At 36.4% G+C, this 14,104-nt stretch overlaps 1 protein-coding gene across 4 annotated transcripts in view; it reads left to right on the forward strand.

Annotated features, from left to right (window-relative positions):
- Positions 1-1,096: 1,096 nt before the first annotated feature.
- SPACA1 (sperm acrosome associated 1) overlaps positions 1,097-14,104 on the forward strand; it is a 65,379-nt gene continuing 52,371 nt past the window's right edge. The window contains exons 1-3 of one of the 4 annotated variants that reach the window (XR_008916613.1): positions 1,097-1,344; positions 1,623-1,703; positions 6,602-6,658. Coding sequence is in view for 3 of the 4 variants with exons in the window: in XM_016431182.2 (XP_016286668.1) it covers positions 1,248-1,344; positions 1,623-1,703; positions 6,602-6,658 (235 nt within the window). In the remaining variant the exon portion in view is untranslated. The remainder of the gene's footprint in view (positions 1,345-1,622; positions 1,704-6,601; positions 6,659-14,104) is intronic. The other 3 variants (XM_016431182.2, XM_007484308.3, XM_056818578.1) reach the window with 3 other exon arrangements.

The raw sequence follows: 14,104 nt of genomic DNA on the forward strand, positions 1-14,104 counted from the left end.
TATGTCTATAGTATCTTATATTCCTAACTCTTCTGAAGAATCCTTTAAAGAATTATTTTTTGGTAAGGTGTGTGTCTATGTTGGGGAAGGTGAGAGAAGTTAAGCAATTCCTTCTAGTACAAGAGATATTCTTATGCCTTTTAAATATGCACATATGAGGGAGACAGGAGTTCTTTATTTGTTAACCATTTAATCCTTTTTTTGGTTTATGATACACAGGGTATTGGAAGATAGAGGGGACAAGGTTATAAAAGTCTGGGTAAGAGGTGTGGAAAGGGAGGGCGTTTATTGAATTTATATTACCTCTACTTTTATTTATCACCAATTCTTTTTAATCAATTTTTACATGACAAGTTCTCTCCTCTCACCATTCTGTTTTTCTTCTTGTGGACACACTCGAGCTTTTCAGTCTTGAAGAATGCTGTGCTGGTCAAAAAACAACTGGAATATTGTTTCCAAATATTATGCAGTATACGTGGCACAATAGAAAGACCTTTATGTACAAATAGCCATTTCCCCACTTACTACCTGTGTGACAAGTAAGTCATTTAGCCTCCACTGACTCAGTTTCTTCTTCTATTAAAAGATCCCTTTCAGTTCTAAATCTATGATCTGTGATGCAAGCTATAGAGGGAAGCAGAGCTGAAGGTGTTTCAGATGTGAAAATACTAAATGAGAAGGGGCAGCTGGGTAAACTCAGTGGATTGAGAGGCAAGTCTAGAGATGGGAAGTTCTGGGTTCAAATATGATCTCAGACACTTCCAACTATATGACGTTGGGCAAGTCACTTAACCCCCATTGCCTAGCCCTTACCACTCTTCTGCCTGTGATACCAATACATAGTATTGATTCGAAGGCAGAAGATAAGGGTTTAAAAAGAAAAGAAAATATTTAAAGGAAAAGTAAAGGAGTCCAAGGGCTGGAAAATGAAATGAAATTTAAGCCCTGAATAGGGCTTGTACCTCAGGCAAGCTCCCTAGCACCATGGACAGAGCAGGATTCTGCTAAGTCAATTCTATTTTCTCTTTCCTGCCACCCCCACGCTCTCTAGACCTCCAGTGCATGAGGGAGAAGGGCTGCTGGGCTGCACCGGAACACCGAGTAACCGGGCAATAGTGAAAGCTCAGTGACGGTTCAATGGTTGCCTCGGGGACTGGGGGCCTTCTGGGCTCCACGGGTGCAGCAGTCTTCAGTGAGCCCGCATTCCGGAGAATACCGCGCTCTAGGCTTGGAGGCTGTCAGGGGCCATGGACTCCAGCTCTAGCTTCTCCGCGAGGCTGGAGTTGCTGCTAGGGGCGTTGCTCCTGCTGCTGGAGGGCAGAGAGCTGGTGGGGGGAAATAATGGTACTGAGCCCTAGACCCCTGTTTCAGTTGTTTCGGAGGGCGGTGAGAAGCTGCAGCTGGGGCTAGACGTGGGCGGGAGTGAGGAAGGTAGAAAGAAGGCCAGAAATTGCAGGCTAGGGCTGCAGAGATAGAGGGAGGGAACTTGCTCAGAGCCAGGCTGAGGCCCCCTTGTTCGACTTCCCGCGCTTAGGTGGGAGGTGGGGATATAAAGGGGGAGGGGCGGGGTGGCAGCCCTGGGAAGAAGGCCTGGGGAAGTGCGAGTTCCCTTCCCTCCCCAGGCCTTCCCCGAGAAGCTAATTTCCTGGATTTCTCGCCTGTCAATCGTCAGTCCTCACGCTCCAATTCTTCCCCAAATGAAGGTGAGCTGGTTGATGAAGTTTTTGTATGTGCTAAGTGTGTTTATATGGAATCTGTCAGCATGAAGTGAGGAGACCTGGAGGTATTACGTTATTACTGTGACGTCACAAGCGCACTGGTCTCAGGTGCCCACTGGGATCTCCCCTGAAAAAAAAAGGGCAAGAACCAGTTTTACCTCCTTGGCTTACAGCGAAAAGAAACAAGAAAAAAAAAATCACTGTCAGGAATGGTGACACCGTCTTTTCTAAGGAAAATATGTGACAGAAACACAACTTGACAATTTTCCTTATATTTCTTAATCCCCTCAAAGATCCCCCCCTTTCTTTGATTTTGAGTCAGCTTCCTCAGTTCTATCGTGTACTACCTTTTCTTAGTCCTGACTTTTAAGAATTTTGTTTATGATACCACTTCCCAGACACTGCCACTCCACTCTCCCCTATAGAAAGCATGATTTTTAGCATTGCTAAGCAATGTAAGGGTCCCTAGATTGTGATACATATATATATGTGTGTATATATATATATATATATATATATATATATATATATATATATATCTGTGTTTGACTCTAAACACAGCATCCCAAAAGTCTTAGTGCAATGTTCTACTTAAAGTTAATATTAAATATTAATATTTAATATTAAATATCTTAAAACTGTACTCATACTTTTGGAAAAGTAGGTATATGGATATTGATTGATATGAATATATGTGTAAAGACATATACTCACTTGATTATATCTTTAAATCCATATTTTTGGAATAGCAGACATATAGAAATAGAAATACAGGTATACATATGTCCATATTTATATTTATATATATATATCTTCATCTCTCTATGTTGTTACAAAAGTTTTAATGTAGTTTTTTTTTTTGAGCCCTTACTTTTGGCTTTAGAATCAATACTGTATATTGGTTCCAAGGCAGAAGAGTGGTAAGGGTTAGGCAATGGAGATTGAGTGACTTGCCCAGGGTCACATAGTAAAGCAGTATCTGAAATCAGATTTGAACCTAGGACCTCCCATCTAATCCTAGCTCTCAATCTCCTGAGCCACTTAACTACCTTAATGTGGTTTTAAGCCATTGAAACCTAAAACTAAGACTTTTGGAATACTGTGTTTATATTCATACATATATGTATATATTCACATATATATGTATACACATGTACGTGTCACTTTGGTTCTTTGAATAAACCACACAATTGTGCCAGGTTAACACCAGACAAGGGATTTGACTTGTGACTCTCAAATAAATCCAAAGAAGCCATTGTAATTTCCTGGTACATAAGTTTGTTATATTTTGCTGGCTTATTAAACAGTAAACCTTGACAAGATGTTACTTGTGGTATATTGATCAAGTTGCTTACATGCTTTTGAGCAAAAGCTTATATACAGGCTTTTTTAAAAGCTCTTATTAGCTGAATGATTTCCCTTTGTCTATGACTGATCATGAGATTACCTTGTATCTAGGTGGTAATCTCATGATTTTCAGATGATCCATTATCTATCTCCATCTATCCATCTTTCTGTCTACCTGGAGGAATTTGATTAATAGCCTTTTTCTATTTCCTTGATGATAGTGTTCCTTAGTAGCAGAAAAAAAAAACCCAACTGAGGTTTGTAGCTCCATATATAGCATGATATTACAGAATGATAGAAAGATATTTGTCTGTGGAGGTATAGAAAAAAGTGATTTAGTAATTCTAAACTGAGGTCTAAGGAGCTAGGTTCAAAACCTGACTCTGCTACTTTCTCTCTATCAGCCCTTTGACAAGTCATCTTCCCTTTCCAGGCCTCCAGTGTTCTAATGTTCAAAATGTAAGGATTGAATTAGAAGAACCCTAAGGGTCCTTCCAAATGCAAGACACCTACTAAACCAGAAAATTCTGCCAAAATGAAAGACCCCCATTTACTGAAGAAAGCTCCTCCTCAGCCTATTTTGTCATCCCTTCCTGAAACCACTGCCAAAACTCTTGTAAGAGATTTATATTCGATTTGGAAAAATAATTAAAAAGGGGAAGAATGAACATTCCAGTAGAAAGCATGAGTTTACACATTGAATTTGAATTCACATTTATTTTAAAAGTAAACTGGCCATGAGTTACAGCAGATTCTGATTAATATCTCAGAGATTTAAAAAATGTTTTACCTGTTACTTTTCATTATTGAGAACTTATTTTGAAGCTGATTGATGACATTTCAAACCCAAGGCTAGATGGTATTTGACTTGAGAATCCTAGCATTTTTGGATAAGAATTGCACTTATTAAAAAAAACATTCTCTTTTATCTTATGAGGTGGAAGATTTGTATATAAAGATTTCCCTCTATGAAATATATATATATACATATATAATTTATATAAGAAGCATATAGATAAACTATTCACAAATTTTGCTTTATTGAACTTTCTTGATTTAAAATATTGACTTAGTATCTGAAAGTATTAAAGGATCAAATGTCTGAAAATGCCTTTTAAAGTGAGTCCTGGCCATCAATTTCTTATTGCTTTGCTACTTAAATTGTGGGAGAGGCAGGTCTTATATGATGTTGGAACAGTAATTTTGGAAAGAAAAAATGTTCCTACTAATACAAATCTCATCCTTAAAAAATCATTCTGGGAACTAGATTTTCTTTGAATGTAGAATGGAAAATCCCACATACTTCATTCATGGTAACAAGTTGGAGGAGTGACAGACTTCATATATTTTCACATGACCACTATTTCTAGCATAATGAAGGAGAAATGGTAACAAATCAATAAATATTTGCTGATTGGTTTAAATTTATTTTTGTAAAAAACGGTTCATAAAGAAATGATAGTTGTGTACAGAGGTTGAATTTTAATTTGTTTCTAGCTGTAGCAGTGCAAAATATCCACCATAATCTCAGTAATGAAATATCTGCTTTTAGTGGGAAAAGTACTACCTTAAGAATTAAAAAAAAAAAAACTAGATTCAAAACCAACTTAGCACCCTAACGAGGTGATCTTGTAAACTCAGTCTACCTTTCTAGGCCTCCATTTCCTCACCTGGAAAAGATTGCATTTACCTTTTTATCATTCCTTCTGATCTAAAAATCTATGATCCATTCAATGATTCTACTTGTTATTGACCCTAAGAATAGTCAAATCTCTTACAAATATTTTCAGAGTTTGTAAAAGTACAATAGTTCTAGTCTAAGCAAGAATATACATGAAACTTGCCTTCCTTAATATATTCAATTATTATATTAATCAAAAAAGGAGAAAATTTTGTATAGTTTTGATAGGCATTGGTTAATAGAGCATGATGATTTTTGTCTTGGAAAACTGTACTATGATATTATTAACAGATGTTAGTAGGCTGATAATACATACATCCTCTTTTTCGGTTTTAATTAGTTGAGATTTGACTCCCAGTTGGAGATATGAAGTTCATAGTTACTCTCTCAGTCTTTTCCCCCGAACTTCAACTTCAACTGAAGAAGAGCTTGAAATTTAGAGATATTCAATTACAGAGTCAGCATGGTATAGTGGAAAAGTGCTGGTCAGAGGACCTGATTTTTAATCCTGTCTCTGCCACTGACTTAAATTGAGTGACCTTTTGGAAAGTCACAACCTTTGTGGACCTCAGACTTCTTGTCTGTAAAATGAAGGGATTGGACTTGATGACATCCTGCTATAAATATTTGATTTTATATTTTAAAAGAATATTTGTTATCTTAACTCAAATATTTTCTTTTCTTTTTTTTAAACACTTATCTTCTGTCCTAGTATTAATACTGCATGTTGATTCCAGGCAGAAGAATAAGAAGGGCTAGGCAATAGCAGATTAAGTGATTTGCCTAGGGTCCCACAGCTAGGAAGTATTTGAGATGAGTTGAACTCAGAACCTCCCATCTCTATGCCTGATTTTTTATCCACTGAGTGACCTAGCTGCCCCTTCAAATGTTTTTATGCAACAGAGAAGAATCTGTTCCATCTGATACCAAGACCAACATCTAGAATTGACATAGAGATCTAAAAATGTATAGAAGGGATCTATAGTTTTTATAATTTTAATAAATCATCTGGCTGGAAAATAAACTGCTCAGAGCCTTGTACTGTAAATAGGCAGATTTTCCCTCTGATCACTAGTATCATATACCCGATATTAGTTTAACATTGGACTAAGTGGTAAAGAAAACACATTGTTTCAAAAAAGTTATATGGTCTTTGGAATAACAGCCCTGTATATGGTTTCTCACCTTAAATATTCAATTTATTTTTGTTAAAAAAGTTATCTTTAACATTCAGTTTGAAATAATTTTTGTTCCAATTTTTCTTCTTACCTCTTACTCTTCCACCTATTGAGAAGGCAAGCAAAATAACAATTTTACATGTGAAGCCATGTAAAACATATTTCCATATTAGCCATGATGCCAAAAAAAGAAAGGGAGCAAGAAACATGAAGAAAATTAAAAAAAATCAATCTGTATTCAGTTTATTTGTTTTTTCTCTGGAGATGGATAGCACTTTTTATCATGGGTCACTTGGAATTGTCTTGCATCATTGTCTTAATCAGAGTAGCTATGTTTCACAGTTGATCATTGTTACAATATTCCTTGTTCTGTTTACATTTTCCTGGTTGTGTGCACTTTACTTTGCATTGATTCATGTAAGTCTTTTTATGTTTTTCTGAATCTATCCTCCTATTCATTTCTTATAACACAATAGGAATACTTGTTTTTTTTTTTAGTACTTGGGTTCTGTTTGTATAATTAGCAATAGAACAGTTTCATTTTTTATTCCTGTACCACATACAAAATTAAGAAACATATTTACCAATAATAAGATGTTTCTTTGTCTCTTTTTTCTACTATGGCTCTACTTAGGGAAAATTTAATTGTAAAACATGTCTTTATGCTTTATGTTTAGATGAAAAATACACAGTAGTCAAGAAGGTAGAATATGGAATGTGCACAGTTACATGTGGTAAGTAGTTGAGTAGATGAAAATGTACCATCACTTTTTTTAGGGGGTATTGTGGGGGAGGAAATGCTAATTGTAGTAATTTGGCACTTACAGCCATTTCCTTTTACTCACCTCCTATTAATTTCAATTTCCAATGGCTATAATTAAGGAAAGGAATTGAACTGATTGTCCTAAAAAGTTTGGAACAGGTCCTTTTCATTTTTTAAAAAGATTAGTTTTAATGCAGCTTTCTTTATTAATTGGAACAGGAACTCCCTTCGCCTAAGTAACAATTTTCTTCATTTATGAACATCTGTGAGGTATTGAGAAAATAAAGAAATCTTCCAATGCAAATAAAGAATGTCTCCCCACATGCAATACTGGCAAATCGATTCTCTCACCCAATAGGCAGATCTGTAGCAGTGTCTCCTTCATCCTTCATTTTTGCAAGCTGTAAGCCATGTATCATATATTAGAGAAAAGAGTTATGGACTGAGGGAAAGATAATGTTTCAGGCCTATGACTGACTCTGAACATTTGTCCTTTTTCCAAATAGCTATCGGCCTTATTGTAGAGATAAAATCTCTGGCTTAGGGCTAGGAATAAGGCCTCAGATGGTATGGATCACAATGCTTTGAAAGTACTGTATATTCACAAATAAAATTAACTGTATTCTGAATAGAATCTGCCCTCCTGAGAGCAGGTTAATTGCTGTGGATTTGGCAGCAGATAAAAGATACAGAAAAAAGCTGATAGGAGAGAAAAAGGGGAGGGGTGGCACTGAGCAATGTCATAAGAAAATATGAAGAATGCCTGCTGAGCTGGTATCAAGTGAGAATTTTAGGTCACATATTTAGGGTCATCAGAATTCCTAAACTCATAAAAGGCAATTATAACAATTGATTTCTATCCTTTCGTGTGTATAGTTAACTTTTCAGAATCTAGATTTTTTTAATCAGAGAGTTTCTGAGAGCCAGTTTTTTCACCCTTTCTTGATAGGAATCAAAAAGCAAGAGGCATCCCTGTAGTAAACCTGTAAATCTCCAACTGCAATTTGTTTCTTGCTGCCTCCTTAAGATATTCACAGCAGGTGGAGGAAGATTTCCAATTTGTGGCAATATCATTACATGTTTGATGTTTGTCACTTGAGAACTCATTTGATGAGCTGTATGTCATTTCTGAAAAATATAAATGCTTATATGATATGCACATATTATATGATGTTATCCTGGTTCTACTCACTTTATTTTATATATGTTCATGTACATATTTTGGACCAAACCTGTAATTTCATTGGTCTTTAGAATACCTGGACAAGAACCCCCGCCCCCAATGAATATTAGCAACTCTTTGATATCTTTGAGCCTTAAATAGTTAGCTGGGACACTGAGAACTTAGTTTACTTGCAGACAGTGACACAACCCATATATATCAAAGACAGGATTAGAACCTAGGTTTTCTTGACTAAGAGGCTGACTCTCTACCCATTATACCTCATTGGCTCTCATGATGTATATTTAGAGAAAAGTAATTGCTTCCAGTGCAAATCATTCTTTCTTGGGCCATTCATTCTATTTTTGTTCATAAAACCAGATTCAGATCCCAGTTTTGCTAGTGACAACTGGTGAAACCTTGAATACGTCAATTTATATCTCTGGACCTCAATTTCTTTATCTTATGGGTTTTGATGATTTTTCATCTACCTTCTCACTTCTAAAACTCATGAACTTTTATGAGCTTCATGACTTGGTTTTCAGTGGTTTTAATTCTTCCTGGCATTCTATTCTTCCTTGGTTCCCCTACCAGAATATTGACCTTTGGGATATCTTGACACCAACTTGTGCCAAAAATTCATCCAGTGACCCATCACCTGTGTCCCTGGTGCTAGTCATAAAAATAAGTTATAAGCTTTGATAAAGTTATGATACAGAATGCTGAATTAGATCACCATCTAGGACCTACACTTTTAACCAAAGATCCATGATGTACTGGATTATTTGTGATACACCAACATTTTTTTTTTGGTCCAAACTGGACCTCCATGTTGCCTATATCTTGGGTTTTATATGGTAGAGGAATGAATGGAAAGCTACATTCCATATGTAGGATGTATAGTTTAAGTATAACATGGGGCCATTTGACCTTCAGAAATGTTCTAACCATCTTTCAACATTCCATGAATTCTATTGCTACATCTATAACCCTATAAACTAGGGCTTTTTGTGTGTGTGCATAATGGGCTCATTTGGAAGCCTGTTAAAGCTTATGGGTCTCATTTTTTTTTAAATTTTAAACATTATTTTATTTGGTCATTTCCAAACATTATTCACTGGAAACAAAGATCATTTTCTTTTCCTCCCGGCCCCCCCTCCCACCACCTTTCCCTCTCCCATAGCCGACGCACGATTCCACTGGTTATTACATGTGTTCTTGACTCGAACCCATTTCCCTGTTGTTGGATTTGCATTCGAGTTTTCATTTAGAGTCTCTCCTCAGTCATATCCCCTCAACCCCTGTAGTCAAGCAGTTGCTTTTCATTGGTGTTTTTACTCCCATAGTTTATCCTCTGCTTGTGGAGAGTATTTTTTAGATCCCTGCAGATTGTTCAGGGACATTGCATTGACACTAATGGAGAAGTCCATTACCTTCGATTGTACCACAGTGCATCAGTCTCTGTGTACAATGTTTTCCTGGTTCTGCTCCTTTTGCTCTGCATCACTTCCTGGAGGTTGTTCCAGTCTCCATGGAATTCCTCTACTTTATTATTCCTTTTAGCACAATAGTATTCCATCACCAACATATACCACAATTTGTTCAGCCATTCCCCAATTGATGGGCATCTCCTCGTTTTCCAATTTTTGGCCACTACAAAGAGTGCAGCTATGAATATTCTTGTACAAGTCTTTTTCCTTATTATCTCTTTGGGGTACAGACCCAGCAGTGCTATGGCTGGATCAAAGGGCAGACGGTCTTCTATCACCCTTTGGGCATAGTTCCAAATTGCCCTCCAGAATGGCTGGATCAATTTACAACTCCACCAGTAATGAATTAGTGTCCCCACTTTGCCACATCCCCTCCAGCGTTCATTACTTTCCATAGCTGTCATGTTAGCCAATCTGCTAGGTGTGAGGTGATACCTCAGAGTTGTTTTGATTTGCATCTCTCTGATTAAAAAAGATGTAGAGCACTTTTTCATGTGCTTATTAATAGTTTTGATTTCTTTGGCTGAGAACTGCCTGTTCATGTCCCTTGCCCATTTATCAATTGGAGAATGGCTTGATTTTTTGTACAATTGATTTAGTTCTTTGTAAATTTGAGTAACTAAACCTTTGTCAGAGGTTTTTATGAAGATTGTTTCTCAATTTGTTGCTACTCTTCTGATTTTGGTTACATGGGTTTTGTTTGTACAAAACCTTTTTAATTTGAGGTATTCCAGATTATTTATTTTGCATTTTGTAACTCTTTCTAAGTCTTGCTTGGTTTTGAAGTCTTTCCCTTCCCAAAGGTCTGACATGTATGCTATTCTGTGTTCACCTAATTTTCTTATAGTTTCCTTCTTTATGTTCAAGTCATTCGCCCATTTTGAATTTATCTTGGTGTAGGGTGTGAGGTGTTGATCTAAACCTAATCTTTCCCACACTGTCCTCCAATTTTCCCAGCAGTTTTTTATCAAATAGTGGATTTTTGTCCCAAAAGCTGGGATCTTTGGGTTTGTCATATACTGTCTTGCTGAGGTCGCTTGCCCCCAGTCTATTCCACTGATCCTCCTTTCTATCTCTTAGCCAGTACCAGATTGTTTTGGTGACCACTGCTTTATAATATAGTCTGAGATCTGGGACTGCAAGGCCCCATTCCTTTGTATTTATTTTTCATTATTTCCCTGGATATCCTTGATCTTTTGTTCTTCCAAATGAACTTTGTTATGGTTTTTTCTAAATCAGTAAAAAAATTTTTTTGGAAGTTCCATGGATATGGCACTAAATAGATAGATGAGTTTGGGTAAGATGGTCATTTTTATTATATTGGCTTGTCCTACCCATGAGCAGTTAATGTTCTTCCAATTGTTCAAGTCTAGTTTTAGTTGTGTGGAAAGTGTTTTGTAGTTGTGTTCATATAGTTCCTCTGTTTGTCTCGCGAGATAGATTCCTAAGTATTTTATTTTGTCTAAGGTAATTTTGAATGGGGTTTCTCTTTCTAGTTCTTGCTGCTGAGCTGTGTTGGAGATATATCGAAAAGCTGATGATTTATGTGGGTTTATTTTGTATCCTGCAACTTTGCTAAAGTTGTTGATTATTTCAATTAGCTTTTTGGTTGAATCTCTAGGATTCTTTAAGTAGACCATCATGTCATCTGCAAAGAGCTATAATTTGGTCTCCTCCTTGCCTATTTTAATGCCTTCAATTAATTTCTTTTTCTTCTCTAATCGCTACTGCTAGTGTTTCTAATACAGTGTCAAATAGTAGAGGTGATAATGGGCATCCTTGTTTCACTCCTGATCTTAATGGGAATGGATTTAGTTTATCCCCATTGCAGATAATATTAGTTGATGGTTTTAGATATATGCTGTTTATTATTTTTAGGAAAGACCCTTATTATGCTTATTATGTCAAATAGTTTGTATAGTATTGGAGTTAGCTGTTCTTTGAATGTTTGATAGAATTCACTGGTGAATCCATCAGGCCCTGAGGATTTTTTCTTAGGAAGTTCTTTGATGGCCTGTTGGATTTCTTTTTCTGATATGGGATTATTTAAGAAATCTATTTCTTCTTCTGTTAGTCTAGGCAATTTATATTTTTGTAAATATTCATCCATATCACCTAGGTTGGTATATTTATTGCCATATAGTTGGGCAAAGTAGTTTTTAATGATTGCCTTAATTTCCTCTTCATTGGAGGTGAGATCGCCCTTTTCATCCTTGATGCTGTTATTTGTCTTTCTTCTTTCCTTTTTTAAATTAGATTGACCAGTACTTTGTCTAGTTTGTCTGTTTTTTCAAAGTACCAACTTCTAGTCTTGTTTATTAGCTCAATAGTTCTGTCACTTTTGATTTTATTAATTTCTCCCTTAATTTTTAGGATCTCTAGTTTGGTTTTCTTCTGGAGGTTTTTAATTTGTTTGTTCTTAAGTTTTTTGATTTGCATTTCCAATTCCTTGATCTCTGTCCTCCCTAATTTGTTAATATATGCACTCAGGGATATGAATTTTCCTCTAAGTACTGCCTTGGCTGCATCCCATAAGGTTTGAAAGGATGTCTTGCCATTGTCATTTTCCTCAATGAAATTATTAATTGTTTCTATGATTTCTTCTCTAACTAACTGATTTTGGAGTATCATATTATTTAATTTCCAATTAATTTTTGATTTGGCTCTCCATGTACCCTTACTGATCAATATTTTTATTGCCTTGTGATCTGAAAAGGCTGCATTTATTATTTCTGCTTTTCTGCATTTGAGTGCCATGTTTCTGTGACCTAGTGTATGATCTATTTTTGTGAATGTGCCATGTGGTGCTGAAAAGAAGGTGTATTCCTTTTTGTCCCTATTTATTTTTCTCCATATGCCTATTAACTCTAATTTTTCTAAGATTTCATTCACCTCTTTTACCTCTTTCTTGTTTATTTTTTGGTTTGATTTATCTAAATTTGATAGTGGTTGGTTCAAGTCTCCCACTAATATGGTTTTACTGTCTATTTCCTCCTTCAATTCTCCTAGTTTCTCTATTAAAAATTTGGATGCTATACCATTTGGTGCATACATGTTGATTAGTGATATTTCCTCATTGTCTATACTCCCTTTTAACAGAATATATTTACCTTTCCTATCCCTTTTGATCAGGTCTATTTTTGCTTTGGCTTTATCAGATATCATGATTGCAACTCCTGCCTTCTTTCTATCAGTTGAGGCCCAAAAGGTCTTACTCCAACCTTTAATTCTAACCTTGTGAGTGTCAACCTGCCTCATATGTGTTTCTTGAAGACAACAAATGGTAGGGTTTTGGGTTCTAATCCAATCTGCTATTTGTCTACGTTTTATGGGTGAGTTCATCCCATTCACGTTCAAAGTTATGATTGTCATTTGTGGATTTGCTGGCATTTTGATATCTTCCTTCTTTAGCTATCTCCTTTTGAACCAGTGATTTACTTTGGGTCAGTCCCCCTAGTCCCCTCCCTTGATATGCTTCCCTTTCTAGCCCCTCCCTTTTTATGCTCCCTTCCCTTCCCCCCTCTCCTTCCCTCCCTTTTTATACTCCCTCTCCCCTCCCCCTACTTAATTTTCCTTTCTTTCTTGCCCTATTGGCTAAGATAGAATTCAGGATCCCACTGGATCTAGATGTTCTTCCCTCTCAGATTTGATTTCACTGAGAATAAGGATTAAGTAATTCCACTTCACGCTCTCTTCCTCTCCTTCTCATATGAGAGTTCTTCCCCTCCCCTTCCCATGTGTATCTTTATATGGGAAAGATTATTCTATTAAGTCCCCCCCTATTTCCTGAAGTAAATCTTAGTGTTATAGATGGTTCCCCCCTCCCTTTTCCTTTCTTTGCCCCCACTTTCCCCAAATCTTCTTAATGCCCCAATCTTTCCCTATGCATGTTTCTTCTAACTACTCTCATGATGCATACAATTTTTGAGAGTTACAGAAAACATTTTCCCCACATATTAATATATATAATTTGATATAAATGTAGTCCTTATAGAAGAGAGTTTGACTTAAAGAAAAAGATAAGATTTATCTCCTTTTCCCTTTCTTTCATATTTATGTTTTCATGTTTCTCTTGCTTTCTGTGCTTGGATATCAAATTTTCCACTAAGTTCTGGTCTTTTCTTAGCAAATGCTTGGAGATCTTCTATTTTGTTGAATGCCCATACTTTCCCCTGGAAGTATATAGTCAGTTTTGCTGGGTAGTTGATTCTTGGTTGGAGACCCAGCTCTCTTGCCTTTCTAAATATCGTGTTCCATGCTTTGCAGTCTCTTAGTGTGTTAGCCTCTAAGTCATGTGTGATCCTTATGGGAGCCCCCTTATATCTGAAGCTCCTCTTCTTGGCTTCTTGTAGGATTTTCTCCTTTTCTTGGAAGCTCTTGAATTTGGCAATTACATTCCTAGGGGTTGTTTTTTGGGGATTTAGCATAGAGGGTGTTCTATGAACCCTTTCTATTTCTATTTTGCCCCCTTGCTCCAAAACGTGTGGGCAATTTTCTTTTATAATCTCTTGTAGAATAACATCGAGTTTATTGTTTATCTCTGGTTTTTCTGGGAGACCAATAATTCGGAGGTTGTCTCTTCTTCCTCTGTTTTCCAAGTCTGTGACCTTTTCAGTGTGCTATTTTATGTTTTCTTCTAATTCATTAATTTTTTGGCTTTGCTTTATTGATTCTTGCTGTTTTATGATCTCACTTTCTTCGAGTTGCTTAATTTTGGTCGTTAGGGACTGGTTTTGCTTTTCAGCTTTGTCTACCCTTCTATTGG

The sequence above is a fragment of the Monodelphis domestica genome, chromosome 2, assembly GCF_027887165.1.
Source record: "Monodelphis domestica isolate mMonDom1 chromosome 2, mMonDom1.pri, whole genome shotgun sequence".
Lineage (NCBI taxonomy): Eukaryota > Metazoa > Chordata > Mammalia > Didelphimorphia > Didelphidae > Monodelphis > Monodelphis domestica.